Genomic DNA, 12,811 nt, shown 5'->3' with positions numbered 1-12,811 from the left:
CAGGAGTTTGAGACCAGCCTGGGCAACATAGTGAGACCCCGTCTCTGTTAAAATAGTAATCATGATCCTGGTAAAAAAGAATCCTGATTTTGTCACCTATTTGCTGTGTGACTGTACAAGTTGCTCAATTCTTCCACAAAAGAAAAGACCATGTAGGGTTGTCATTTTCAGGGCAGGTTTGAATTGATGCAATCGAAATTAAAATGAGAGTAAAATCTCACGTTCTTGCTTTAATGTGAAATACTGCAAATTTCTTACATCTTATCATTAGTTTATCAAGTACCTCCTAACTTCAAGATGAGCAGGACTGGGCATGGGTCCTCATGCCTGTAATCCCAGCACTTCGGGAGGCCGAGGCGAGAGGATTGCTTGAGCTCAGGAGTTCAAGAGCAGCCATGGGCAACATGGTGAAACCCGGTCTCTACAAAAAATTACAAAATTAGCCCCGTGTGGGGGCATGTACCTGTAGTCCCAGCTACTTGGGAGACTGAAGTGGGAGAATTGCTTGAGGCTTACAGGTTGAGACTGCAGTGAGCTGAGATCGCATCACTGCACTGCAGCCTGGGTGACAGAATGAGACCCTGTCTTAAAAAAAAAAAAAAATGTACACATGACCACATGGCCTGCAGCACCCCTTGTCTATATGCATCACTCTGGCGGTCCCACCTGATCGAGGAAACAGAAATAGCCGCTCCCCATTGTTAAGATTCACTGTGAATGATTAGCTTTAAATGTTGCCAAGTCTTCAGGAAGAGAACTGTTGTGAAAAGTGGAGTTGGGTGCAGTGGCTCACGCCTGTAATACCAGCACTATGGGAGGCTTAGGCGGGTGGATCACCAGCTCAGGAATTCAAGACCAGCCTGGTCAAGATGGTGAAACCCCATCTCTACTAAAAATACAAAAATTAGCCGGGCGTGGTGGCAGGTGCCTGTAATACCAGCTACTCAGGAGGCTGAGGCAGAGAATTTCGTTTGACCCTGGGTGGCGGAGGTTGCAGTGAGCTGAGATCTGAGATCTCGCCACTGCACTCCAACCTGGGCAACAAAGTGAGACTCTCTCAAAAAAAAAAAAAAAAAAAAAAGAAAGAAAGAAAAAAGAAAAGTGGAGTTAATGTAAGAAAAGTGGCTGGCATAGAGTGGACCAGGGAAAACAATGGCTATTTGTACATATTCAGTGGCAGAATATTAATTTAGGGTTTTCTTTGGGATGTGGGTTTTAAAAAATTGATAAGCCTGGGTGAAGACATGATAGGACTCATTTCACTCCAGTGCGGAGTTGAAACCTCTTAAAAATAAAAAATAAAAATAACCGTTTTTTGTTGTTGTTGTTTTTGAGACAGAGTCTCACGCTGTTGCCCAGACTGGAGTACACTGGCACAATTTTGGCTCACTGCAACATCCACCTCCCGGGTTCAAGCAATTCTTCTGCCTCAGCTTCCTGAGTAGCTGGGACTACAAGCTCCTGCCACCATGCCCGGCTAATTTTTGTATTCTTAGTAGCAAGAGGGTTTCACCCCATTGGCCAAGCTGGTCTTGAACTCCTGACCTCAGGTATCTAGCCGCCTCAGCCTCCCAAAGTGTTGGGATGTATTACAGGCGTAAGCCACCACCGTGCCTGGCCAATAACAGTTTTATTGAAATATAATTCACCTACTGCATAATTTATCTGTATTAAATGTACAATGCAATGGTTTTTACTATGTTCAGAGAGTTGTACAGCCATCACCACAGTCAATTTTAAGACATTTTGGCCGGGCGCGGTGGCTCACGCCTGTAATCCTAGCACTTTGGGAGGCCAAGACGGGCGGATCACGAGCTCAGGAGATCGAGACCATCCTGGCTAACACGGTGAAACCCCGTCTCTACTAAAAAAATACAAAAAAAAACTAGCCGGGCGAGTTGGCGGGCGCCTGTAGTCCCAGCTACTCCGGAGGCTGAGGCAGGAGAATGGCGTGAACCCGGGAGGCGCAGCTTGCAGTGAGCCGAGATCCGGTCACTGCACTCCAGCCTGGGTGACAGAGCGAGACTCCATCTCAAAAAAAAAAAAAAAAAAAAAAAGACATTTTGATTTCTCCCCCCAAATCCTATACCCATCCGCAGTCACTCCCCATTGCCCACCTCCCATGAACTGCAGGCAACTGCTAGTCTGTTTTCTGTCTCTATGGATTTGCTTATCACAGGTGTTTCATATCAATGAATTGTATAATATTTCTCCTTTTGTATCTACTTTCTTTCACTCAGCATGGTATTTTTGAGGTTCATCCATGTTGTAGCATGAATCAGTGCTTCATTCTTATTTATGGCTGAATAATATTCCATTGTGCTGATAGATCACTGTTATTTACCCACTCACTTGTTGATGAATACTGGGGTTGTGTTCAGAGTTGACATCTTGGTGTTGCTTCTTACTGGACCAGTTTTGGGGCCATTAGCCTCTTGCTGCCTTAGTGTCCTTTTCTGTAAAATGGGAGTAATAGTAGCACCTCTCATAGGCAGGGCTGGCACCAGCTTTTACAGTGCCCTCGTGCAAGCTAATGGTGCCCCTCTGGGCAGACACCTGCCTCATCCTATGGCCAGGTAAATAGGTGAAGCCTTTGGTGCCAAAAGCAACGTTGGTTCGGGGTAGTTCCTGGGCTAAATTGAGCACCATCCCTTTTAAAAAAATATAGTTTTAGGCAGGGCACAGTGGCTCATGCCTATAATCCCAGCACTTTGGGAGGCCAAGGCCAGTGGATCAGGAGGTCAGGAGACTGAGGTCATCCTGGCTAACTCAGTGAAACCCTGTCTCTACTAAAAATACAAAAAATTAGCCGGGTGTGGTGGCATGCACCCGTAGTCCCAGCTACTCGGGGAGGCAGGAGAATCGCTTGAACTCAGGAGGCAGAGGTTGCATGAGCCAGGATCGCACTACCACTCTCCAGCCTGGGTGACAGAGTGAGACTCTGCCTCAAAAAAAAAAAAAAAAAAAAAAAATGTAGTTTTAAGGCCAGGCATGGTGGCTTAGACCTGTAATCCCAGCACTTTGGGAGGCCAAGGTGGGAGGATCACCTAAGGTCATGAGTTTGAGACCAGCCTGGCTAACATATAATGAAACCCCATCCTTACTTAAAAAATACAAAAATTAGCTGGGTGTGGTGGCGCACACCTATAGTTCTAACTACTTGGGAAGCTGAGACAGGAGAATCGCTTGAAACCAGGAGACGGAGGTTGCAGTGAGCCGAGATTTGGCCACTGCACTGCAGCCTGGGTGACATAGCAAGACTCTATCTCTAAAAAAAAAAAATGTAGTTTTAAATTTTAGCTTTATAGTTTCCATTTAAAATGCCATTTTCTAGCCAGGAATGGTATAATCACAGCCTATAATCCCAGCATTTTGGGAGGCTGAGGTGGGAAGATCACTTCAGGACAGGAGTTCAAGACCAGCCTGGGCAACAGCAACATAGAAAGATCTTGTTAGAGGTCAGGAGAACGAGATCATCCTGGCTAACACGGTGAAAAATACTAAAAATAGAAAAATTAGCCGGGCGTGGTGGCGGACGCCTGTAGACCCAGCTACTCAGGAGGCTGAGGCAGGAGAATGGTGTGAACCTGGGAGGCAGAGCTTGCAGTGAGCCGAGATCGCGCCACTGCACTCCAGCCTGGGCCACAGAGGCAGACTCTGTCTCAAAGAAGAAAAAAAAGAAAGATCTTGTTAGGAACAATTTGACTAATTTTCCTAAAAATAGAAAATAAGAAAAGAAAAAGATGACACTGATGCTGGTTGTCCATGTTCTCACTGACTCTCACTGCAACTTCCGTCTAAATGTAAGCCAATCCACTCACTCTACCAAGGCATCTTTGTCGAGCTGTCTTCTTAAAAATGTTGGCTGGGCACGGTGGTTTATGCCTGTAATCCCAGCACTTTGGGAGGCCGAGGCGGGTGGATCACCTGAGGTCGGGAGTTCCAGACCAGCCTGACCAACATGGATAAACCCTGTCTCTACTAAAAATACAAAATTAGCCGGGCGTGGTGGCGCATGCCTGTAATCCCAGCTACTTGGGATGCTGAGGCAGGAGAATCGCTTGAACCCTGGGAAGTGGAGGTTGCGGTGAGCTGAAATGGTGCCACTGCACTCCAGCCTGGACAACAGGAGTGAAACTCCGTCTCAGAAAAAAAAAAAAAAACACGACTCCAACCACTATACACGCACCTGGCCAGCTAGGAGCAGTCATTTTGGCAGAACGCTTGCATTCACATTTGGCTGTCTCTCTTCCAAAACCTATCCCAGAAGAATGCTGGTCACATGACTTCCTTTTATTTAGCCACAGTCACTTTTGCTATTCATTTAGCCTGAGGCAGCAGGGTCCTTATCTCATAATGGGCACTCATCCCATAAACAGATTTGAGTGAAAGGACAGTGGATTGTGGGGGTCAGGAGTTGGAGGCTGGGGTCTCACTCTGTTTTTTTTTTTTTTTTGAGAAGAGGTCTCACTCTGTTGCCCAGGCTAGAGTGCAGTGGCGCGACCTTGGCTCACTGCAACCTCTACCTCCCAGGTACAAGCAATTCTCTTGCCTCAGCCTCCTGAGTAGCTGAGATTACAGGTGTTGGCCACCATGCCTGGCTAATACTTTTGTATTTTTAGCAGAGGCGGGGTTTCACTACATTGGCCAGGCTAGTCTCCAATTCCTGACCTCAGGTGATCCACCCGCCTCGGTCTCCCAAAGTGCTGGGATTACAGGCGTGATCCACTACGCCCAGCCTCCTTCTGTTCTTAGATCAATGATCTCACAACTTGTGATATGTTTTTTTCTTTATTCTTTTTCTTTCTTTTTTTTTTTTTTTTTTTGAGGCGAAGTCTCTCTTTGTCGCCCAGGCTGAAATGCAGTGGCGCAGTCTCAGCTCACTGCAGCCTCCACCTCGCAGGTTCAAGCAGTTCTCTTGCCTCAGCCACCCAGGTAGCTGGGACTACAGGCGTGCACCACCATGCCTGGCTATTTTTTTTGAGACGGGGTCTCACTCTGTTACCCTGACTGGAGTGCAGTAGTGCGATATTAGCTTACTGCAACTTGCACTCCTGGCTCAAGCAATCCTTCCATCTCAGCCTCCTGAGTAGCTGGGACCACAGGCGCAAGCCACCACACCCGGCTAATTTTCTTTTTTCTGTTTTTTTTTTTTCCTAAGGAGTTTCACTCTTGTTGCCCAGGCTGGAGTGCAGTAGCACCATTTCGGCTCACTGCAACCTCCGCCTCCCGGGTTCAAATGATTCTCCTGCCTCAGCCTCCCAAGTAGCTGGAATTACAGGCGCCCGCCAGCATGCCCAGCTAATTTTTGTATTTTTAGTAGAGACGGGGTTTCACCGTGTTGGCCAGGCTGGTCTCGACCTCCTGACCTCAGGTGATCCACCTGCCTTGGCCTCCCAAAGTGCTGGGATTACAGGCGTGAGTCACTGTGCCCAGCCACACTCGGCTAATTTTCTTGTATTTTTTGGTAGAGACAGGTTTTCACCATGTTACCCAGGCTGTTGTCAAACTCCTGAGCTCAAGCAATCTGCCCACCTCGGCCTCCCAAAGTGCTAGGATTATAGGCGTGAGCCACTGCACTGGTCAACCTGTGGATTTTGAAGTATTTGATATTTTATGGTTTCAGGGAGAGACTGTTTTTCCATTTCCCTGATAAGAATCCAGAATTAGAAAAGGTTGGGCCGGCACGATGGCTCACACCTGTAATCCTAACACTTTGGGAGGCCGATGTGGGTGGATCACCTGAGGTCAGGAGTTCGAGATCAGCCTGACCAACATGGTGAAATCCCGTTTCTACCAAAAAGGCAAAAATTAGCCAGGCGTGGTGGCGTGCACCTGTAATCCCAGCTACTCAGGAGGTTGAGGCAAGAGAATCGCTTGAACCCAGGAGGCGGAGGTTGCAGTTAGCCGAGATCGCGCCATTGTACTCCAGCTGGGGCTGGACTCCATCTCAAAAAAAAAAAAAAGAAAAGGTTAAGTAAGCTTCCCAAATTCAAGTTTAGAACCCTGTATGGAGCTGGGTTCTATCTGGTTTCTGAATCCTAAAGCCCCTTACCCTCCCAAACTGCTTGACCTTGGCTAAGTCCCTTATCTTCTCTAAAGCCAAATCCTCATCAGTAACCTTGTGGTATGGGATTAGGTCATCTTTCTAGGTATGGATTATTTAGGAATTTATTATCCCGGCAGGGTGGGGGGTGGGGGCAGATGAAGGTGTGGAGAGGGGGAAAGGTGTAAATCCCATTTCTTCTCTGACACTTCTATTAAATAATTTTAGACCCTGACCAATATAGCTTCCAGGTAGATAAATATTTTGGTTCTCGAGAAGAAAAACCAACCCTCTGGTTTTGCCAAGTCATGGCATGGCCCTGGGAGCAGCAAAATATGTTTTGCTCCAAGTAATGATAGGGTGGCCCCTCCCTGCCCTTCACTGGCTCTAGCTAATGACAAGTCAGTTTCTCTGGTGGTTCCTGTCTCCCCGGTTTTTCATCTTCTCCTTAGTCCCCAGTTTCTGAACCACGGTATGGGTCATGAATTTTTTTTTTTTTTTTTTAATTGGCATTGGTCAAAAATGGTGCCTTCAGTCATCTTCCCCTTCAGAGCCTTCCGTGTCCTCTGGAGGCATCTTGGCATTCACCCTCCGAGGAAGCAGGCATTACTCAGCGATTCACTTCTGCCGAGTCCTTCCACACACACCCCTTCTGTGTGCAAATGGACTTTATAGCCAATGCAGGCACAATTCTACCAGGGGTAGAAGGAAACAGGCCAGCCAAGCCTGCTAGAATAATCAAGCCGGGGCCTTTTTAGTGGGCCTCCAAGGGCACTGGTCTTGGTTTTCTCGTAGCTGTGGTGCCCTGGAAATGAACTCTCCCTCCACCATCCACTCCTCGGTGAAAGATGTGGACCAGCCAGGAAGAAGCAAAGAAGTGTTGTTTTATTGACTCCAGATGAGAGGCCTTCTAAGCAAGCAGGCACTGTCACTCCCAGCCTTTATCCCAGAGGCTCTGAGCTCCTAGCAGGCAGTAAACAGTTGCAGGGGTGAAAGCATTCATTCGGCAAATCGGCAAATCTTCACTGAGCATGTACTATAAGCTTGGTGCTGTACCGAGGATAGAACTGTTAGACAAGACAATTTCTTTTTGTTTTGTTTATGTTTTTGTTTTGGAGACAGAGTCTCTCTCTGTCGCCCAGGCTGGAGTGCAATGCGTGATCTCGGCTCACTGCAACCTCCACCTCCCAGGTTCAAGCGATTCTCCTGCCTCAGCCTGGCGAGTAACTGGGACTACAGGCGCCCACCACCACGCCCAGCTGATTTTTTGCATTTTTAGTAGAGACGGGGTTTAATCACGTTAGCCAGGATGATGTTGATCTCCTGACCTCCCAAAGTGCTGAGATTACAGGTGTGAGCCACTACGCCCAGCGATACTGTTTATGTGTATTTATATCCTATAGCTGTGTAATAAATTTCCTTAAATTTAGCAGTGTAAAACAATGCCCCCCCCTTTTTTTTTTTTTGATACGCAGTCTCCCACTGCTGCCAAGGCTGCAAGGCTACAGTGCAGTGGTACGATCTCGGCTCACTGCAACCTCCACCTCCCAGGTTCAAGTGAGTCTCCAGCCTCAGCACCCAGAGTAGCTGGGACTACAGGCCCGTGCCACCACACCTGGCTAATTTTTGCATTTTAGTGGAGACAGGGTTTCACTATGTTGGCCAGGCTGGTCTCAGAGTCCTGACCTCAAGTGATCCACACCCCCTTGGCCTCCCAAAGTGCTGGGATTACAGGCATGAGCCACTGCGCCCGGCCTCATTCAGCAAATCTTCACTGAGCAACTACTATAAACCCAGTGCTGTGCTGAGGATAGACCTGTAGACAAGTCAGTTTCTTTCTCAAGGTGCTTCTGGAAGGAGAGACAGATACTGTTTATGTGCATTCATTTTATTTATTTATATATTTTTTGAGACGGAGTCTCGCTCTGTTGCCCAGGCTGGAGTGCGGTGACACCATCTCGGCTCATCGCAAGATCCACCCCCAGGGTTCATGCCATTCTCCCACCTCAGCCTCCTGAGTAGCTGGGACTACAGGCGCCCGCCACCACACCCGGCTAATTTTTTTGTATTTTTAGTAGACACGGGCTTTCGCCGTGTTAGCCAGGATGGTCTCCATCTCCTGATCTCGTGATCCGCCCGCCTGGGCCTCCCAAAGTGCTGGGATTATGGGCGTGAGCCACCGCGCCCAGCCATGTATTCATTTTCTATTGCTGTGTAATAAATTTCCTAAAATTTAGCAGTGTAAAACAATACCCCTTTTTGATTTTATATTTCCATAGATCAGAAGTCATAGTGGGCTGGATTGGGTTCCTTTAGGTTTTCACAAGGCTAAAGCCAAGGGCTGGGCTCTCATCTGGAAGCTCTGGGGAAGAACAACCTTACTGAGGTTGTTGGCGGAATCCACTTTTTTTTTTTTTTTTTTAGTGGAGACGGGGTTTCACCATGTTGTCTAGGCTGGTTTCGGGCTCCTGACCTCAAGGGATCCACCCACCTTGGCCTCCCAAGACACTAGGATTACAGGCATGAGCCACCACGCCCCAGCCACACAGATTTTTTTTTTTTTTTTTGAGATAGAGTCTCATTCTGTCGCCCAGGCTGGAGTGCAGTGGTGCAATCTCGGCTCACTGCAACCTCCACCTCCCAAGTTCAAGCGATTCTTGTGCCTCAGCCTCCTGAGTAGCTGGGATTACAGGTGCGCGCCACCACACCTGGCTAATTTTTGTATTTTCAGTACAGACAGGGTTTCAGCATGTTGGTCAGGCTGGTCTTGAACTCCTGACCTCATGATCTGCCCTCCTCAGCCTTCTAAAGTGCTGGGATTACAGGCGTGAGCCACCAGGCCTGGCAGGATTGGTTTTGAACTCAGTGATGGGGATAAGGTTGGCCAATGTGAACTGACAGCCACACACATAACTTTCTGCCACCTCTTCCTCTGCCAGAAAGGCACTTTCTTCCCTCCTCCAAGCTTCCAGAATACTAGAGAGGATTCTTTTGCATCTGAGCAGTGTTGATTAGCATTTGTGAGAATCTGTGTGAATAACAATACCTCTTCTTCAGATTCTGGGGGTGACCCAAGGGATTCCTTTGAAGTGACTGGGCTCTCCCCTGCTCACCTCTGTGGTCTGGCAGGAAATTCACTGGTGGGAAATCTTCAAGTGTATGAAATGCTGGTGAGGGGGGGATCCAGTCACACTTGAATCATATGTTCATTCAACCATTTGATTGAATGATTGATTAATTGATTGGCTGATTCAGATTAGGTTTCCCTATGTTGCCCAGGCTGCTCTCCAACTCCTGGGTTCAAGCGATCCTCCTGCCTCAACTTCCCAAAGTGCTGGCATAAGAGGCGTAAGCCACCGTGCCTGGCCCATTCAACCAATATTTATTTATGTATTTATTTATTTTAGATGGAATCTCGCTCTATTGCCCAGGCTGGAGTGCAAGGGTATGATTAACTCACTGTAGCCTCCACCTCCTGGGTTCAAGCAGTTCTCCTGCCTCAGCCTCCTGAGTAGCTGGGATTACAAGCGTACGCCACCATGCCCAGCTAATTTTTTTGTGTGTATTTTTAGTAGACATGAGGTTTCACCATGTTGGCCAGGCTGGTCTCGGATTCCTGACTTCAGGTGATCCGCCCACCTCGGCCTCCCAACGTGCTGAGATTACTGGCGTGAGCCACTGCGCCTGGCCCAACTAATTTTTATTAAGCACTTGCTGTGTATCCCAGGCATTTGTGATACAACAGTGAGCAGAACATTCTTTTGGGGGGCGGGGAGATGAACAGTACATAAACTGGAGAAAAACGCAGAGAAAGCGGGTATAGGGAGATGGAGAGGAAGACAGGTACCACAATCTTCTGGCCTTGTTAGGGCGAAATTCTATTCTCCCCTGAGATGTGTAGAAATGTACATCGGTTTGCTCCATTTTTATTGACCCACACTGCCTTGATTAACTGGAAGAGTTGAGACCCTAATCATCAGTCTGTCAATGACTGGATGAGACAGGACAGGAGATACATTCACTGAATGTCTCCTGAAATAGGGAGACCCCGGGTGAATAATCCCAGACTGGGTTGATAGGAAGGAAATAATGCCAAATGTGAGGGGTAGTGGGCTTGTTTTATTTTTATATTATTATTTTGTTATCATTATTAGTTGAGACAAGGTCTCATTCTGTTGCCCAGGCTGGAGTGCAGTGGCACTATCTTGGATCACTGCAGCCTCAGTCAACCTCCCAAGTGAACCTCCAGCCTCAGCCTCCCAAGTAGCTGGGACTACAGGCGCGAGGCACCACACCCGGCTAATTAAAAATACATTTCAAAAATATAAAAACAAAAACCAAAAACTTTGTAGAGAGGGTGGTTTCTTACTCCTGGCCTCAAGAGTGACCCTCCCGCCTCGGCCTCCCAAACTGCTGGGATCACAGGTGTGAGAAGCTGCGTCCCGCCTGGGGTTGCTCTTGAGGAGCCAAACTTTGCCAGATTAGGCTGACAGTGAGAAAATAAATTCTTCCACGGTAGATACTGGGTGAAAAAGTGCAGGTCAGCGGGCGAGGGTAAATAACGGCAACAACAGGAACTTCTAGGCGCTGACCCCAGGCTCCCTTCCGGGCCCTATCCCGAGCAGTCCCTGGGCAACCTCCGGCGCTCGCCCCGGCGCGCCCGGCTGGGACCTGAACCACGGCCGCCGGGTGGCTTCTGGGCCCCTCCTCGTTGCCGCTCCTGGGTCTTTCGGGCTGTCCAGTTCCCCACGATGGGGAGGATTCCGGACCACCCCCGCAGGGCTAAGTCACCAGGCGTCCCGCCTCGGCCCCCCCGGCCCGGGGGCAGCGAGCGCCGAGGGTCCGCCTCGGGACTGAGGGGCAGGCGGCGCCGGGACGCGGCGCTGCGGGGCGGGCGGGCCTCGGCGGCGGCGGCGGCAGGCGGGCCGCTCCCTGCTCCGCCTCCCGTGCTCCGCCCTCCGCTCCCGCTCCGCCCTCCGGCTCGGCGCCCGCCCGCTAGCTCTCCTCGCTCGCTCGCTCGCTCCGCGGCCCCCCATGCGGATGTGACATTTCACGCCGCCGCCATTTTGAGAGCGAGCCGAGCCGAGCTGCCGGGCGCCGCGTCCGCTGCCGGAGCCCCGACGACGACGCCGAGGAGGCGGAGGCCGCGGCTCTCGGAACGCGGCCGGCCCGTCGCCCGCCCGCGCCGCCGCTCCCGCCGGCCCCAGGGCCCGCAGGCCCGCCGCGGCCGGCCAGGCCTCCCGCCCGCCGCGCCCGGCCCGAGGCGGGGCTGACTCCGCGGCCCCCGCCCGGCCGCCCTCCGCCCCCGGCCGGCCCGCAGCCCCGCAGCCCCGGCCCGGGCCCCGGCGGCGGGAGGCGGGCCCCGCGGCGGCGGCGGCGGCGGCCGCAGCGAGCGACAAGGCCGCCCGGCCCGGCCCGCCGGCCGCCCGCCCGCCTCGGCGCCGAGATTGGGCGAATCGCGAGCAAGTACGTGCGCGTCTCCCTGCCGCCGCCGCCGCCGCCGCCCGCCGCGGGCCGCCCCGGGGCCGCCGCCGCCGACGACGCGCGGGAGGAGGAGGAGGAGGCCGCCCCGCCGCCGCCGCCGCCGCCGCCCCGGCTCGCCGCCGCCCGCCAGCCGGGCTCGCAGCCCCGGCCCCCGGCCGCAGGCGAGGCCCAGGCCGCGGCCGACATGAACCACCAGCAGCAGCAGCAGCAGCAGAAAGCGGGCGAGCAGCAGTTGAGCGAGCCCGAGGACATGGAGATGGAAGGTGAGACCCGCGGGCCGGCCGCGGCGGGGCCGGGGGGCGCCTTTCATTGTGGCCGGGGGAGCCGCGGGAGCCACGCGAGGGGCTCGCCATCTTTAACCAGGCCCCGGGCGGCCGCCGGGCCTCGGCCTGGCCTCCCGGCCCCGGCCCGGCGAGGCTGCAAAGTCATGCCGGGTCCGCGGGTGAGGGGCGGCCGCCGGGGCCTCGGCCCCGTGCATTGTCCCGACCACACGTCCGCCGGGCCTCCCCGGCACAAAGCGCCCAGAGTTGTAAAATTCGAACGCGCCGGCCGCGGAGGGACGGAGGTGTTTTCTCACCCAGGTTGGGAGGCGGGCTCCGGGGACCGTCCCGGTTCTGGGGCGTCCGGTTGGATCTGGTCTGGCTGGGGAACTCCTGATCTCCCCGGGCGCGGGTCTCGCCCGCACCTGCTCCGGTGCGCTCCCCCGGAGGGCGCGCCGTGGCTCGGAAGCGCTCCTCCAAATCACTTTCTAACAGCACTGCTTAGCGTCGGGCTTACATTCTAAAACACCTGCAAGGAACGCAGATGTTGTCAGGCTTTGGGCTGGCCCAGAGTTCTGATCCGGGCGCTGTTGGTTTCCGAATCCACCTGTTTTTCTGGGAGTTTGGTACCTGGCAGTGTGTGGTGCAGCCAGCATCCGGCCAGGTGTGCGCTTGCAGCCGTGCGAAAGCCCCGCCGCACATGGCTGCCTGCATCAGAATCAAACCTGACTCGAAAGGTAACTCGGTTTTCTGCCGATGTGGCAGTAATTTTCCAGGGCACTGTAGTTTGAGGTATAGAGTCTTGGTTATAAAGGTTGGATGTAAAGAACACTGTAAAGAGAAGGGTGTTGGATTTACGGAGTTGGTCATTGGAAGGCACTTTTTCTCCTGGCCCATTCCACTGAAACAAAGCAAAGTCCGAATGGTCTTTAAAAAGTTTTCGTACCTACGTGACGGGTTCAGGCTGTCAGGAGTCAAATGGAGGCCACCTGAATGAAAAGGGCGTGGAATGCTTTATTCT

General features: G+C 52.0%; 1 protein-coding gene and 1 long non-coding RNA gene across 2 annotated transcripts in view; one reads left to right on the top strand and one right to left on the bottom strand.

The window, feature by feature from the left end:
* Positions 1 to 6,909: 6,909 nt before the first annotated feature.
* LOC139359824 (uncharacterized) lies at positions 6,910 to 12,289 on the bottom strand. Its single transcript, XR_011616298.1, has 3 exons — positions 12,108 to 12,289; positions 7,863 to 7,896; positions 6,910 to 7,113 (listed from the first exon to the last, which is right to left on the bottom strand). It is a non-coding gene; the product is annotated as an uncharacterized lncRNA (long non-coding RNA).
* The window catches only part of LOC105467794 (ubiquitin specific peptidase 7), a 73,018-nt gene continuing 71,296 nt past the window's right edge, over positions 11,090 to 12,811 (top strand). The window contains exon 1 of the mRNA XM_011717508.3: positions 11,090 to 11,793. Coding sequence (XP_011715810.1) covers positions 11,715 to 11,793 — 79 coding nt within the window. The 5' untranslated portion in view covers positions 11,090 to 11,714. The remainder of the gene's footprint in view (positions 11,794 to 12,811) is intronic.

Source organism: Macaca nemestrina, chromosome 18 (assembly GCF_043159975.1).
Source record: "Macaca nemestrina isolate mMacNem1 chromosome 18, mMacNem.hap1, whole genome shotgun sequence".
Classification (NCBI taxonomy): domain Eukaryota; kingdom Metazoa; phylum Chordata; class Mammalia; order Primates; family Cercopithecidae; genus Macaca; species Macaca nemestrina.
This window is presented reverse-complemented; position numbering and strand designations above follow the sequence as displayed.